Genomic DNA, 14,811 nt, shown 5'->3' with positions numbered 1-14,811 from the left:
TTATATATAGTTCATAAACAGTTTATATATAGTTTATATATATAAAATATATGCAGAATGGACTTACAATGCAAAGTGGAACCACGCATCAGAGAGAATTGAGTGTAGGTCTGAGGGCCTAAGCAGAAAGATGGCTACACTCTGTGGAGGCAGATACATAAAATACAGAAATGGCAGTAAGAGAAAGCAGGCCTCAAAACTGAGTTTTCAAAATAATCTAATTGAAGTTGGTCATCTTAAAAAAAATCAGTCTACTGATAATACATAACTTCTAGAGTTTAAAATCTTTTTATAGGGGTGTAACTTCAAAGTTTAAATTTCTGTTATCTCTGGCATAATCTAACAGTTGGTTTCTGGTTTTAACTACTTATAGTATATGGTAAAAATTATACCCTGTTTTTCCCCCCCCATTACAATTTCTAATTCAGCAGTATCCTTAAAACCAGTTTTTTGAAAACATCAATGTTAAACAAATATATAATATCTGTCTTGAGAATTTGAAAGGAAAAAACCTTTGTATTTGCTTCAAAGAGCAATACAGTTATATTCAAATATATATTCCTGGTCATTCTGAATAAGCAATGCATTGTGCCAAAGACTTTTAGACATTACACATATAAAGATATTCCAAACATATTTCCAAGATCATAATCAGTGGATTATTAAATCTAGAGAAGTTATTTACCTATTTTGTTATGTATTTGTTATTAAAAAGTCTTACCTCTTTTATGGCTAAATAGATTGCTCCTAACATAACCATCACCTGTCCCGATAACTGCAGCCATCCCACACCACGTGTCAGAGCTAGTGGATAAGGTGGAGCCTGTAAGACAGGTCCAAAATGAAAGACTGAGTTCCATACCTGAAGGGTAAAAGGCAAAGTAACGAGAAGCCTCACCTATGTAGCTCTGTGGGTACCCAGTTTCTTCCCTTTCACTGAGAGTTTTCTTCATGGTGGATTTACAGAATCAGCCCCCTAACATGTATATTAAAAATTCCAGAAGTTTCTCTCTTACAAGAAAACAAAAAAACACTCCCCATACTTTTAGAAATCTGTACCTGTCTTTGTATTATGTATTTGTATTTTAGGGCATTTTCACAAAATGCAAATCTCCTCTATTACTGCTGCTCTTCCTTCCAGATACAAAGACCTGATATGGAAGGACCTGGTCTCACTACAGCCAGATATTCCAATATCTGTTTTTGGTTTAGTATTTTAAATACAATTCTGGAAATATGATTGCATTTTAAAGCAGTAAAATCTGCTGAGATTAAGTTGCTGTACTCACTTTATTTTCATTAGGCCTGTGATAGGAAACTAACGTTAGTGTTACATTGTATAGGAAATAAAACCAACATGACATAAAAAACATGTGTTTGGCAAACTTCTTCCATTTCATTCGCAGGAGTGAATTCAGAGGCTCCAAAGTCAGCATTTCATGACGATTCTGTATGAAAAAAACAAACCACAGCAATTAAGATTTGAACTTGCTGCCTTTAAAGAAACTGAGATAATTTCATTCATTATCTGCCTCTACTGATCTAGAAACACATCTACACTCAAAGATACATGTCAGACCCTAACCTGACAAGATACAATGGGACAACTCTGACTCATGCTGGGATAACCTGCCATACCCTGGTAAATTAGGGTAGGGTGGTCAGACACTGGAACAGGTTGCCCAAGGAAGTTGTGGATGACCCCTCCCTGGAAGTGTTGAAGGCCAGGTTGGATGAGGCTTTGAGCAACCTGGTCTAGTGGAAGGTGTCCCTGCTGATGGCAGGGGGATTGGAACTGGATGATCTTTAAGGTCCCTTCCAATCCAAACCATTCTATGATTCTATGAAATTATGATTGAGCTAGAACTGTGATGTGAACTTCTGGTCTTGCTTCCAACAGAAGTTTTATGGCAGTATTTGAATTTAGCAAATGTAAAATTCTGGCTTTGAAAAGCTAACATTCTGTGATAAGGTCCTTCCTAAATGCCTAAAATACATACCTGTTAAGTAAAGTTTATAACTTTAGGCAGAGTATTCATGTAAAGTATTTCTGTTTGCTTGCCCTGTTCTCACGCACCATCTTAGGCAGCTGTTAGTGCCCACCCCATGGAGACAAGACACCAGCTTGTGTCTTGTCCAGATGGGCCATATTTATGTTCCTGTGCAAAACAAATAAATGCTTCAAATGTAGGAAAAACAGTCCCAAAATGCCTAGCCCATGTTTCAGGAGCTGAATGGATATTTGGTGACAGTCTACAGATGTATAAAATTCATCTTGCTCCTGATACAAAATTGAGAACCAAAAATTACTGTTCACTGTCTTACAAGTAATTCAGTCAAATGTTTAGGCTAGCACATCTGAAATAGAAAAAAAATAGAAATAGGTAACTTACACCAATATTTGTATTATAGACAATAATTTCCAATACTGAATTGTCAGAGGTGGTATCTAGTTCTGTCAGATCATAAAGAGAAGACTGAACAGGACCATAAGCCCAGTCCGTGAATTTTCTTGACAGGCTCCTGTTAGGCTTATCTCTTATCTCTCTGCTCAGGATGTATTTCAGAATCTAAAACATTAACAGAATCATTTGTAAGCAGATGCATTCTTCATGGGAAAGGAGAAGACACATACATACTTGCCAAACTACCTTTTAACTATCACATTTGCTACACTAGTGCAAGTCAACATATTTGTAATTCTGTTATTCAGTAAGCAGTGTTAGAGATGACAGACCTCTAGGAAATAAATACAGTATTTTTAGTGCCTCTGGACTTCCTGTCAGAGACATTTTTCTAAAGGATGAAAGCACAATTTTCCATGTGTTCACATTTCTATCTTCCTTTAACTTAATCGATTACTTTCTAAATTATCCCATTGTCACTTCTTTACCACAACACAGTTGATTTATGACAGCCAAATTCTACAGCAGCATAACAGAGCAGTTCTAGTGAGTTTTCTGAAATTATTCAAAGACTGTATATTGTATAAACATAGCACTGTAATGAATGCAGAATTTCTGAGTTTCTGTACAACAGAAAGGTTTGCAAGGCTGTTTTTAAAGAGCATGTGTATTTTGTACAGAGAAGAATTGTTAGAGGGAAAACTTGAAGGGCAGAAGCAACATTGCAATAGAAATATTTGCTTGTATTTTGAACAAAATTAGCTCACCAAATACTGCTGTTACATAGTACAGCATAACCAGCATGGAAAACTATATATCAGAGCACTAACATCTGAGTACATAGTCAGGTTTGACTCTTTCTACACACTTAACTTCTCTTAGATGCTGCTGAAATAATACCCACCTCTAATTTCCCAGTTTTTGCAGCTAATTGTAGTGGTGTCAAACCCTCCTTATTCTTTGTTGTTTCCAAATTTTTGTCTTTGCTTTTTAACAGAATCATATCATACATTCTGATTACAAAATCATTCTGGGTTTTAAAGTCCTCTGCCACAGTAACTAATGCATGGAGGATATTGTTTCCTCTGGAATCCTGAGAAGTAATATTAGTCCTGGTATTGTCCATTAACAGTTGAATTATGTCTGGTTGATTGGTACATGCAGCTAATGCCAGTGGAGTTTCACCTACAAAGTTATAAAATGTAACATGTGTTCATGTCTTATTACAAGCATTCAAATCATATTATGACTGTGTTAAACATCTTAATATATGAAAGCACATTTACACATTGATTGTATTGAAGTTAGTTTTTGTTTTATAAAAGTTTAATTTGCATTAAAATATTATTTGGATAAAATCTTCAAAGTCAAATTTGTTACATTTTATTTACTATTCAGCATTTATAACTTTTTTTTTTTAATGTTTTACAATTATTTCTGAGTGTTTATAATACATTGCACTCTGCCAAGTTACTTTTACAAAAGGTACTATGCCAGTTTTATATCTTGTGCTGTGAGTTTCCTAATGTAGGTTTAGTACAGTGATAATTCACACTTGTCTGTCTTTCATGCCATCTTAAATGTTTGGGCATTCCTTCCTAAATTTTCCATTTCACTTACCAAAATAAAAGCCTTCATGCTTATGTTTGGGGTTAAAGAAAATACCCTGGGCATGAGCATTGACATCAGCTCCTTTTTCTATAAGGCTCTGAGTTATTTCATATTGTCTTCTTTCAATGGCAATATTTAGAGCTGTCTGGCCTAAAAGAAAGATACAGGTATTTAGTGTTGAATGTCTTAAGCACATTATGAAACATTGATGGTATTTCACAATGGATAGCACCAGTGACAATGAATAAAAGTTGTTTTAGGAAGTGAATCCATCATTAGAATGTTTGAAGAAAATATAACTTTTATGGATGGTATATTTAACAATATACCTGAAACTGGTATCAGATGACAATACCTTTATATGCCTCTTCTGTGTATGCTGCATTGATAAATGTCTCCAAAATACCATTTTCTTCTGCAAAGGATAGTAGCATATTCACTATCTCATTTGTGTTTTGGTTGATGTTCAGCAGAGCTTTCATCAGACAAGTTTTACCAGTATCTGAAGCTGTGAATTTTTTCATCAGATAATCTACAAGAGTAAATTTTGATATTAGATCATGATTATTTCTTAAAGTGGATGCAAAATAATTCTATTCTTTTGTTTATTAGGGGTGGGATATATATATATATAGGAACATAAATTATTTGCCAAACAATTACTCCATCCTATTCACTTTGTATTTCAGCCATGTGCAGTTGGTGAGATGATGCATTCAGAGATGTGGTACTAATTAATAAGGTAGCCAATGCACTTGGTTTCTCTTTCAGACATCCCACTGCTGTGGTAAATCCAGACAGACCCAGAACTCTTAACTTCTCTTCCTGTTTTACTGTGGTGCACACTTCACAAGCCCTGGCTATACTGCAATTTGACTGTGGTTTGGATAGAGACATCAGTATCATAAATAAGAGACAAATACTCTCCAGCATTGCCTCAGAGGCAGCAAGGAAGTAGCTTACTGAGTATCTTAAGCTTTCATTTAGAAATAGGAAATGTAGCACACAGTAAATTGCAAACAAGTGACTGCAAATTCACAGGCAAGTAACTGTTGCCCAGAGTTATTTCTCAGTTTTAACTACACATAAGCTGCCAGAAAAGCTAGCAATATTCCTTCAGGTAACTCCACAGCTTACCTGGCACAGTCATGTTTGTACACGCGTTCGATCGTTCCTTCAGCTCTGCAAGCAGACATTGCAACTCTTCTGTATTCCCCTCAGACACTGCCCGAAATATGTATCTTTTCAGTTTCTTCCTGGCACAAGTCTGCTCGGGTCCTTGTGATATGTTAGCACTGAATTATAAGAAATAATAATGAAATTGCTGATTTGATTTACAGTGTTTTGGTTTACTTTCTACATAAGAGGAAAAAGAAATACAATTACTTGCCCCAGCCTACATATACTTGCTCTACTTCCATATGTATCTTGGCATGGATGTCTCAATGTTTCTGCAGATTGCTTATTTGAAGATAAGTGGCTATTGAGAGAGTTTTTATTATAAAAATGTACATTTTTCAAGTATTTTGTTTTGCATTTTTTCCAGTTTACCCATTCTTCTAAAGCAAAAGCTAAGAAATACTTCTCTGCTTCTCTGATCTATCCACAACTTGCTGACTTCATTGCCTGAAGTTCCCTGATGCTGCACTCCAGTTGCACCCATCCCACTCACAGCAGGAGATAATTTTTAACCCCACATCTTCTTATGCAACTTTCCCCATCATACATTATACTGGAATAAGAATGATTTAATATTTTCCCCCCAGTCAGAAATACTCCTAACTCACACCTAGTTGTGCATGGTGTTTAAGTCCTGTGTTGTCATCTAGGAAAAAGATATTATATATGAAGAATGCTCATACTAAATATGAGTTTTGAGAAAAGTAGAGGTTAAAGTTGTTTATTTCAAAATTTAGTTACTGAAGAATCAGAAATGCATGCACACACATGACCTTATTTCTAAAATATGGCAGGCAAAATATGTAATGGCTTCCCTATCACAGACTTAATCCATTGAAAATGTACCAAGAAATACTCTGTGTCTCCACTCACCAACATCTGTCTACATTAGGGCTATATTCCGTTGCATCATCCTGAAGAGACTGTGGGGAATCCATATCATCTCCATTTCCAGGTGCACTATATGAAACAGAAAAGCACAAGTGCTAAGTCAGGAAGAAATTGGAAGACATTTTGGCAAATTGCATGAAAAAATCACTCAATACTAGAAAGTAGTATCTACAGTAGAGCTGAAATTAGTCTAATTTGACACTGTGCTTTTTAATTCTATCATTTTATCTCCCCCATGAATTTTAATGAGTGGTAAAAATGAAGAGACCCACATGATTTTATTAAATTTTAAAAAATCATTAGGAAAGCAACCTGTTCTGTGTTTTACTATGTTATTTGATTACAGATCCTGAAACTGTAAGAAGTTTTTCCATTTATTTTTTTTTAGTGATCACTGCTTTTTATGCATCACCCTGAATGCTTTAAGTTTACATTCTTCCTTTTCACATGCTTAATTTGTCTGCTGCCACAAAACAAATGCTAAATCAGTAACAGTGCATGGGTTGCAAGCACACAATGAAAGTGACTTACCTAAAGATTTACTACACAGTATACTGCAGGAAACTCAAGAGTATTTTGCAGCTGACTTGAATGGAAGCTTCAGCTAAAAGAAATTGAGGACTGGACCCTAAATACATACTTAGGTAATAAATTTAAAGGATTTAAATGGCATTGGTATTTTGTAATTGCTGCACATAATTTCCAGACGTTCCTAAAAGCAGGTCTGACTTAAAAATTAATTTATTATAATTTTTCTTACTTGTATTTGTTTTCTATAAGGTTTGGATTTGATTAACTACCTCAGGTTAATAACTTAGGGAGCCTGAACTATTTGTTATTGACAAAACAGATGTATGGACAATAATGCAAGGATTCAGCATTGCTCTGCAGATATTCCCTTCCCTTTGAAATAAAGCTGGTAGCTGAGTCCATTCTTATTCAGCCCATCACTTCTCTGCAGAAAACTGTGAGGAATCTGGTGACAAAGCATATGTGTCTCTTGTGCAGGTCAGTCCCTGAATGAGAGGGAGAAATTTGGATGCCTCTCCTCTGAAACCAAGATTATGAGCTCATTTCAAAAAGCTGACCAGACATCCACCAGACACAAAAACATTTGGACATTCTGGGCTTATGCTAGATATGTGTATTTCCCTTATTTATAATTACTGGCTGTTAGTACCCTGTGCATTTTTTAAAAATTAAGTGCATTCTTCCCAGTCATAATTTTTCTCTATTCATTCAGCATAAATGGTTGCCTCTACATATTTTAGACTCAGCATCTTCTTGTTGATTGATTGTTAACAAGCAATAGAGGGAGGGATATCAGCACACAGTTGGGAATAGCATTTGCTAAATTAAGCTGTGGACTTCACACAGTAGAAAATACACAAATGGGTGCATGGAGTTTGTCCTAATGTATCATAAATCAAGGCTAAGATTAAAAAAAAGACTATACTGATTTTAAATATATTCAAATCTGAGTCCTGATTTATTCAGTGTAAAATGACAGCAGTAGATAAACTCAGATAACTCATCTAGCAATAACTGACCTCCAATGAAGTTCTGTCTTTGAAGTGACCAAGAGCTAAGAAAAGCCATGTGAAATTTTAGCTCTGAAGTCTAAGGAGAGACAAGGAGTAGCTGCTGAAAAGAAAATAGATATATTTGCAGTATGACTATTGCATGTAACTTACCATGGACGAATATTTGAATCCATTGGTTTTGAAAACACAGGGGGAGACGTATTATTTGGAGTTGCATTGCTTTCAAAACCATCAATCTCCAGAAAAAAGTGTGAACTGTTGAATACAGTGCATTTAAAAAATATTAGTAAAAAAGCAAACTCAGCCATAAAATAATCAAAGCACTACACGTACGTGCCTGGGACAAGGCTGACAACTTATATTTTCTGGCATTATACCTAATAGGATGCAGGAACAGAGGCTTATCTGCTTTCCTCTGGGGGGATTCCAATCTCCAACACTGTGCCCAGCACTTTCATGCTGGCAGATGGGCAAAAGATCTCAAGATATTTTTAGGAGACACGGCATCAGATCCTGACATGTCTAAGCAGCTACCCCAGCAGCCTAAAAACAGCTTTGCATCCAACTTCTGTGCAAACATTTATTGAACAGCCATACATTTATGCATACACACACAGGCATATGCTTTTTAATTTTTTTAATTATTATTTTTATTTTTTTCTTTTTAATATATTGCATTCGAGTCCCTTTTTCTCCAGCCAGGAGCCATCAGGATAGATCATTTCAAACCCATCAGCAGTGCTAATCATTAAGTCAGAAAGTTTGAAAGGTCACATGTTAAATGACATCAGGCATTTCCACAATCCAGGACTGAATATGTAATCTTGCCAGTCAGTGTATTACATTTAACTGTTTCTTTTCCTGATAAATAATTATTGCCATCACTTATGCCAGCTGCTTTAACTCTCTGTTGTTTCACTGGGGTCTGGATTTGGCAGAGAGACTCAGGAGTGGAAAAAACCATTCCCTGACCATGAAGTGTAGGAGCTGTCCCAACAGGTAAACAGTGAACCTCTATAAAGCCAGAAGCACCAAGCTCTAGGCTTTGCTGGACCACCTCACCTGCTCTTGGCTCAGCAGCTCCTGCTCTCTCAACAGTGTGTTCATGCTGAAGATTTTGGTATCTGATAGATGTACAGCAGCTATGAAGTGGGCCCTGTTTTGGAGCCTGACATACCTAACCTGGCACGTGGGTTATCTGGGGATACCACAGGGGGGAAAAGAAAACCCAAAAGCCATGTGTGAAGCAGGTGGACAGTTGCCAACAAATACCCAAGTGCTTACGCGGCCCTGGTGCACACTCTCAGGAACACTGCCCACAAGCATAATCCGTCTCTGACAAAGTTGGCAGCACTCCTCCCAGTTTGCCTGTTGGTTTTCCTGTACTTAATTATATACTGTTAATCCACCCAAATACCAGGACCTTCAAGAAGGGGAAGTCATTATCTTTTCAGAAAGTGCATATAGCCAATACATTTTGCCAAGTGAGAAATGCCACTCATGGAGATGCACTAGCTGCTTAGTGCCACAGCAGAAGGAAGCATTTTGAGCAACAGAAGTACAGCAGCAGAGAAACATATAATTAATAAAACATGTTAAACCTCTGCATTAAAATTCACGTGATCTTCATTCCTTATATTAGAGGAATGTTGTCGGCCACACCCTGAGCTCTTGGTTGAGGTGGGAAAAACCCCAAAGTTACTGATACAACAAAACTGAATGCAAGATATGAGCTTAAGCAATTGAGGGGTAGTGTATGCCAGTATTTGTTAAAACTACACAATCTTCCATGGAATTGCCCCCTTTAGAAGTATTGGGTGTATTGTGAGCTGTTCAGATATCTCACCTCCCTGTCATGCAACCAAAGAGCTTATCTTTTTGAATTTAATGACAAGAGGACAAATTGAACCACCCAAGCAGTGGGTCTCAAATAACTAATGACACCATTTCTGTGGAAAGTGATTCCTCTGATTATTAAGAATTATAAATGTCAGAACAGCTGCAATTGCCTTGGCCTTTGGAGTTTTAAAAATTCCCATAATAGCTAGTAATTAGCCACAGAATGAAAAGTTTATGAATGTAAATTCATCCTCACTCTACAGTAACTTAGTTGATTTCAATAGCATAGCATCAGGGATGAATTACTGCTTATAGTTCTCCATTCATATTAAATATAAGCCCTTAATCCTTTTATTAATTCTCCAGCATAAATTATGAATGGAAGAGAATATTTCATAAAATAAAGTAATGAAGAACCCTTGTTAATCAGAATAATGAAAAATAGAGTGAATTCAAGTTTCTGTTTGTGGCAGGATTTTTCAAACCTCCTGCTCTCCCAGCCATCATTTTTTAATTCACTTCTGCTTCCCCATAATCTGTCACATTCCAGTGTGAGGCTAAGTTTGAAATGCTCCCTTTTTTTCAGGTCAGCATCTCTTACATAAAACCTGGTGTACCCTGCCACATGATCTCTTTAAAAAGAGATCACTTTACCTTATATTGAAACACTGACTATCATCAGATCACATTCTTGTAAATTCATACAATTATATAGAGTAGATGCAGAAAGCCCTACTGATATGAGATACAAACTTAGAAGACTAATGCATGAGTTTGATGTCTCTAGGATAGGCATTAAATATTTGTCCCATTAGGGTAAACACATCACATGTCTACCTAACCAGCTACTCTGCCACTTCTAAACAGCATATGCATATTTTTTTTGAATGCACTCTGTGTTCATCAGGTGTCTCTCATTCATAGATGCAGCGTGAATAAAGATGTTAGTGGTATTTTAGTGCAGTTACCTACTCAAGGAGATAAACCAGGGAGTTTTAGTGGCTCAGACTGAGCTAGAGTCCTACCTTTTCTTTGTGGGAGTGCTTTCAGTTGGCTTTTTCTCTTGCTGGTTTGAAGTGGGAATACCAGACGGATTCATTTTCTTGCCCACTAGTGGAATAATTTCGTTGTTATCTTTAATCATGTTTCTTCAGTAGATAGATTGACTTAAATCCTGTTCATCTGAAGAAAGTATAGTTACCAAACTGCCTGTTTATAGTCTCTTCATATCTAAGCACACAATTTTTTTCAACCTTTTTAATTTTTCAGTTATTAAGCACACACCATTTTATGTCAAGGCTGGAGGGTTATATTAATGACTGATTAAATTACATTCTAAAAAGAGTGCCATTAAAAGTGATACCATAAATCCAGGAGAACAGTAACTTCAAGCATGCACTTAAATTAAACTGAAGGGAGTCTGTCAATCACAAGGACAGTATATGTTATTAAAAGAAATAAAAAAGCACAATGACTTTTATAAGTAGCCCTAAAGTTTGCACATATTTACAGTTAATCTAAGTAATCTTCTCTTATCCAAGATAACTTCAGAAAAGTGGTAAACTCCAGGAAGATCTGTGCCATAGATACAATGTGTGAAAGAAGGTTTCAGATATGAAGAGTAGTGAAGACAGAAAAAGCCCTGAAACTTTCCACTGCATTAGAATACCAGAAGCAACAGACAGACTCTGATGTCCAGGCTGAGCTCAGCTAAACAATCACATAGATAACAGATGCTTCTCAACATTTTTTCAACAAAAATAAAAAAATCATTCCTCTACTGAATGGGAACAATCACCACCACATGACACAAAAGGATAATGCATGTTATCTCTGTATAAACACCCACAACATGAATTCTGTAAGTAATAATGAATAACTATCTTCCTATTTCTCAATAAAATACTCAAGGGCTTCATTTTAAATCACCAAGGATAATTTCAAAGTGAGAAGGTGAATTTAGGATACTTTAAAATTCACTGAATGTAAAAATAGTCAGTTTAACGAGGTCACAGACCCATTCCCAAGGAAATCAGGGGATTGCCCTCCATACCCAAGGACAAGTGATAAAAATCACTGGCCTGCACGTTTGAACACAATGAACTACACATTTTTCCCACCTCCACTTTCCTTCATGTGACAAACACACACAAACTTTCTGCTCCTGTTACAGTTGTCAATGTGCCTTAGTACCAGAATTTCTTCATTATGGGAATATCAAATTACAGAAAGCAGATTGTGAAGTGTGTTTGAAAATACATGATGGCTGGCATGAGACAGGACACAGGGTTATCTAATACATTGATATTTGAATTAAAATATCTTAATGCATAAATGACAAATGTTTAAGTACAGGAAGTTTTCAATCCCAAATAGAGAGAACTGAGAATTTACAAGGCCTAAACACATGTAAGTGCAGCTGTAATTTCTTGTCACTAAATGGAATAGAAAACTGAAATATTGGAAAGTAGCCTTTACCTTGAAAATGTTGGCTTAAAAACAGGCATGAAAATAAATTTTTATTGTGTTTTCTACCATTGGTAGATGGTGTTCACACTAGTGCAACTCAGAAATATGCCTAGTTTGCATGCATTTTTCTAAGAATTCATATCACAACTTTCAAAGAAATAATTTATAAAGGGCAAATACTATTTACTGAGTACACCTGCATACGAAGTACACCGTAGCTTTCACTGCAGTAAGTATACAAAAGAACTAAACTTGGATATTAAATATTCAAGGTAGGTGAAAACCACTCCTATGTCTTTGAAAATGCAATTCATGTAGTCTTCAGACACATGTTGTATTAGTGAATACACTGATAAACATTTAATCTTAAAACAGCTAAAACTAATGACTGTTGTCTTTCTTAGTTTATAAATAATTCTGCTATTTACTTCTTACCAAGTACTTTAAGAATACACAGCAGTTTATGAGCAAAGACATTTCCTATCCAGAAGGAGAGGCAAATGTGATATTTGACATAAATCAAATATAAGAGCAGTAGAATAAGATGGAGATTGGTATTAAAAAGCTTCACAAAAGAAGTGACTTTAAAGAAAGAGAATATTTGGAAACAGAGTAATAGGGTCAAAAAGCATGTCAGCAAAAGGAGCTGCCAAGTTGAGAGGGGCACAGCTTGTAGGTGTGTTAACTTGGAAGGGTCAGAGAGAGTGGTAGGAAGAGCTGGTGAAAATAAAGACCAAGGCTGAAATCTGTAAAGCACACCACAGACACGTGGAAGAGCCTCTCCTTTTGAGCAATGCTGGAGCTGCTCACGTATGGCAACACGTTTCTGCACGGGGAGCAAGTCAAAGCCCCATCTGAGCCAGTTTTTGCCACAGAGATTTTAGTAATGACTTGAGCACAGGCTACATCATTTAGGAGAGGTAAAAAGAGTCAAAGACAGCATTGATGTTGTAGTGGATGATGAAGGACTATTGAACCATCAGTGATTTAAGGAAACAACTTGGGAAGGAAAGAGAGGAAAGATTCACTTTTGTTTACCTGGACTACAGCTTTCAAAAGCACATAGATTTGCCTGTGTAGTCTCAGCTACAAAGACTATTTTAAATGAGATCTCAGAGTCTGCACAAGTAAATAACTGCAGGCATGATGGTAAAAGTACCTTGCTACAGTGCTGAGGTAGCGTCTGTTTCTCATTTTTAATCACAATTAATTGTGTGCTTAAATGAAAACCAAGCTAAGGCTTTTGACAATATGGCCTACGGAGCTCACTTCTTGTTTTAACTATATACATGCAAATCTCATGTGAGTTAATGGAGCTTTTTTATGCTTATCAGCTTTTGTCCTTACTCTGTCTTGTTAGCTGAATGAGCAACTGCTTTCATCATCACCTTCCTGCGCACTATCATTTTCTATAATCTATGACATATAGAGAAAAATAGTGCAACAGTCTGGAGAATTTAAAATCATAAGTAGTGTAGCTTACATAAGCTCATACGGAGTGCATTCTTTTGTTGTAACTATTTTCCATTCACATTATCTAGTTAATTGTTACTTACAGGCCACCAGAGAAGTGGCTTATTTAAAGACGACAGTGAGACAAAAATACTTCGTTAATTTATAGTGTTAAGAATTTGAAGGGGATTCTGAGGACACTGAGAACTTAGTATCTCACCCCCAGTGTGCTGGGGATAAGGAAAGGGCATTTATCTGTAATGGTGAATGGAACTCTGCCACTCCTACATTAAGTGGCACTTTACACACTGTCAGATTCACCTTGTGCTTATCTGAGAACAAAAAAAATCTGTATCTCTATAGCTCAGTAACACTATAAACAAAGTGGCTAAAGAGAGAATCCTATGAATTAAAAGAAACACTCAGCTGTGATATCATGGGTCTTTTCTTCCTTAGGGGCAGAGGACTGGAAGTGACTACCAATAGCTGTTTCATTCACAGGATCCTTCAAACATCCACAGCACAGACCATGAGGCTTTCCAGTGCCTACGACCTCATTCTTACTAGCTCATTGAAAAAAAAAAATCCCCTCCCTGAGGGGAAAGGTGATAAAACTTCATTTGGCTTTTGTGTATTATTTAGGGCATATGAATCTTACCAACAGAAAGATACACTTGACAGAGTTTCATCTTTCTGTAAGATTTTCAAACCTTTGAGGGGCATTTATAGACATCAGGTGCTATCAAAAAGTCATTTTCTACTTGGTGAGAAATTTGTTCTTTCCTGTGAGGTTTTTCCTAATAGAAATTTTAAAAGACTCCAAAAAGCAATGCTTTTCCCTGATGAAAATACTTTAAAGTTATTTACCTGCCTATCTCTGAATTAAATAAAAAGAAGAAATTTTACTGAGTTGAAATAAAAACTATACTACTAGGCTAGATATTTTACTTTTGACAGTCACTACACTGAAACTTTCAGCAGAAGACGAAAATATTATTTAAATTTAGCTTGTATGATAGTATCTTTTGGATTCCCTTAGCACAGAAATTAGGAAGCGTATCAGGCTGACAAATACAAACGAAATTAGGTCTATCTTTCTTCACTTCTGAACGCCCAAGGAGTCAGCCTGGCACGGCTCAGGAGAAAGACAGATTTATAAATTAGAAAAACAGAAACAAGCACAACAGAAAAGCATTCTCTGGTTGAAAGATAGGTTTAGTCTTTGTCTCTTGAAGATTTCACTCTCTACAAAAGCATCACAGCTACACCAAACACCCACAGAAGCTCCCAGAGAACTTACCCTGCTTACGAAACCAGCATTTCGGTACAGACGAGGCGCCTCAGAACTGTACAAATGAAGTTCAAAGCAGGGGCTTGCTGACGCTGCGACGACATCCAAAGAAGCTAATCTGCCAAATGAG

General features: G+C 36.4%; 1 protein-coding gene across 1 annotated transcript; it reads right to left on the bottom strand.

Moving 5' to 3' along the window:
- Positions 1–67: 67 nt before the first annotated feature.
- On the bottom strand, positions 68–10,613 carry TRPV3 (transient receptor potential cation channel subfamily V member 3; the record flags this gene model as incomplete). The annotated part of the gene is made up of 11 exons (XM_010169623.1): positions 10,495–10,613; positions 7,781–7,885; positions 6,069–6,155; positions 5,154–5,311; positions 4,372–4,548; positions 4,026–4,166; positions 3,310–3,590; positions 2,394–2,570; positions 1,290–1,448; positions 722–823; positions 68–141 (listed from the first exon to the last, which is right to left on the bottom strand). Coding segments are annotated over exons 1-11 (1,580 nt in total), but the record flags the coding sequence as incomplete, so codon positions are not given.
- Positions 10,614–14,811: the final 4,198 nt, after the last annotated feature.

This window comes from Antrostomus carolinensis, unplaced genomic scaffold (assembly GCF_000700745.2).
Source record: "Antrostomus carolinensis isolate BGI_N321 unplaced genomic scaffold, ASM70074v2 scaffold16850, whole genome shotgun sequence".
In the NCBI taxonomy this organism is placed as follows: Eukaryota; Metazoa; Chordata; class Aves; order Caprimulgiformes; family Caprimulgidae; genus Antrostomus; species Antrostomus carolinensis.
This window is presented reverse-complemented; position numbering and strand designations above follow the sequence as displayed.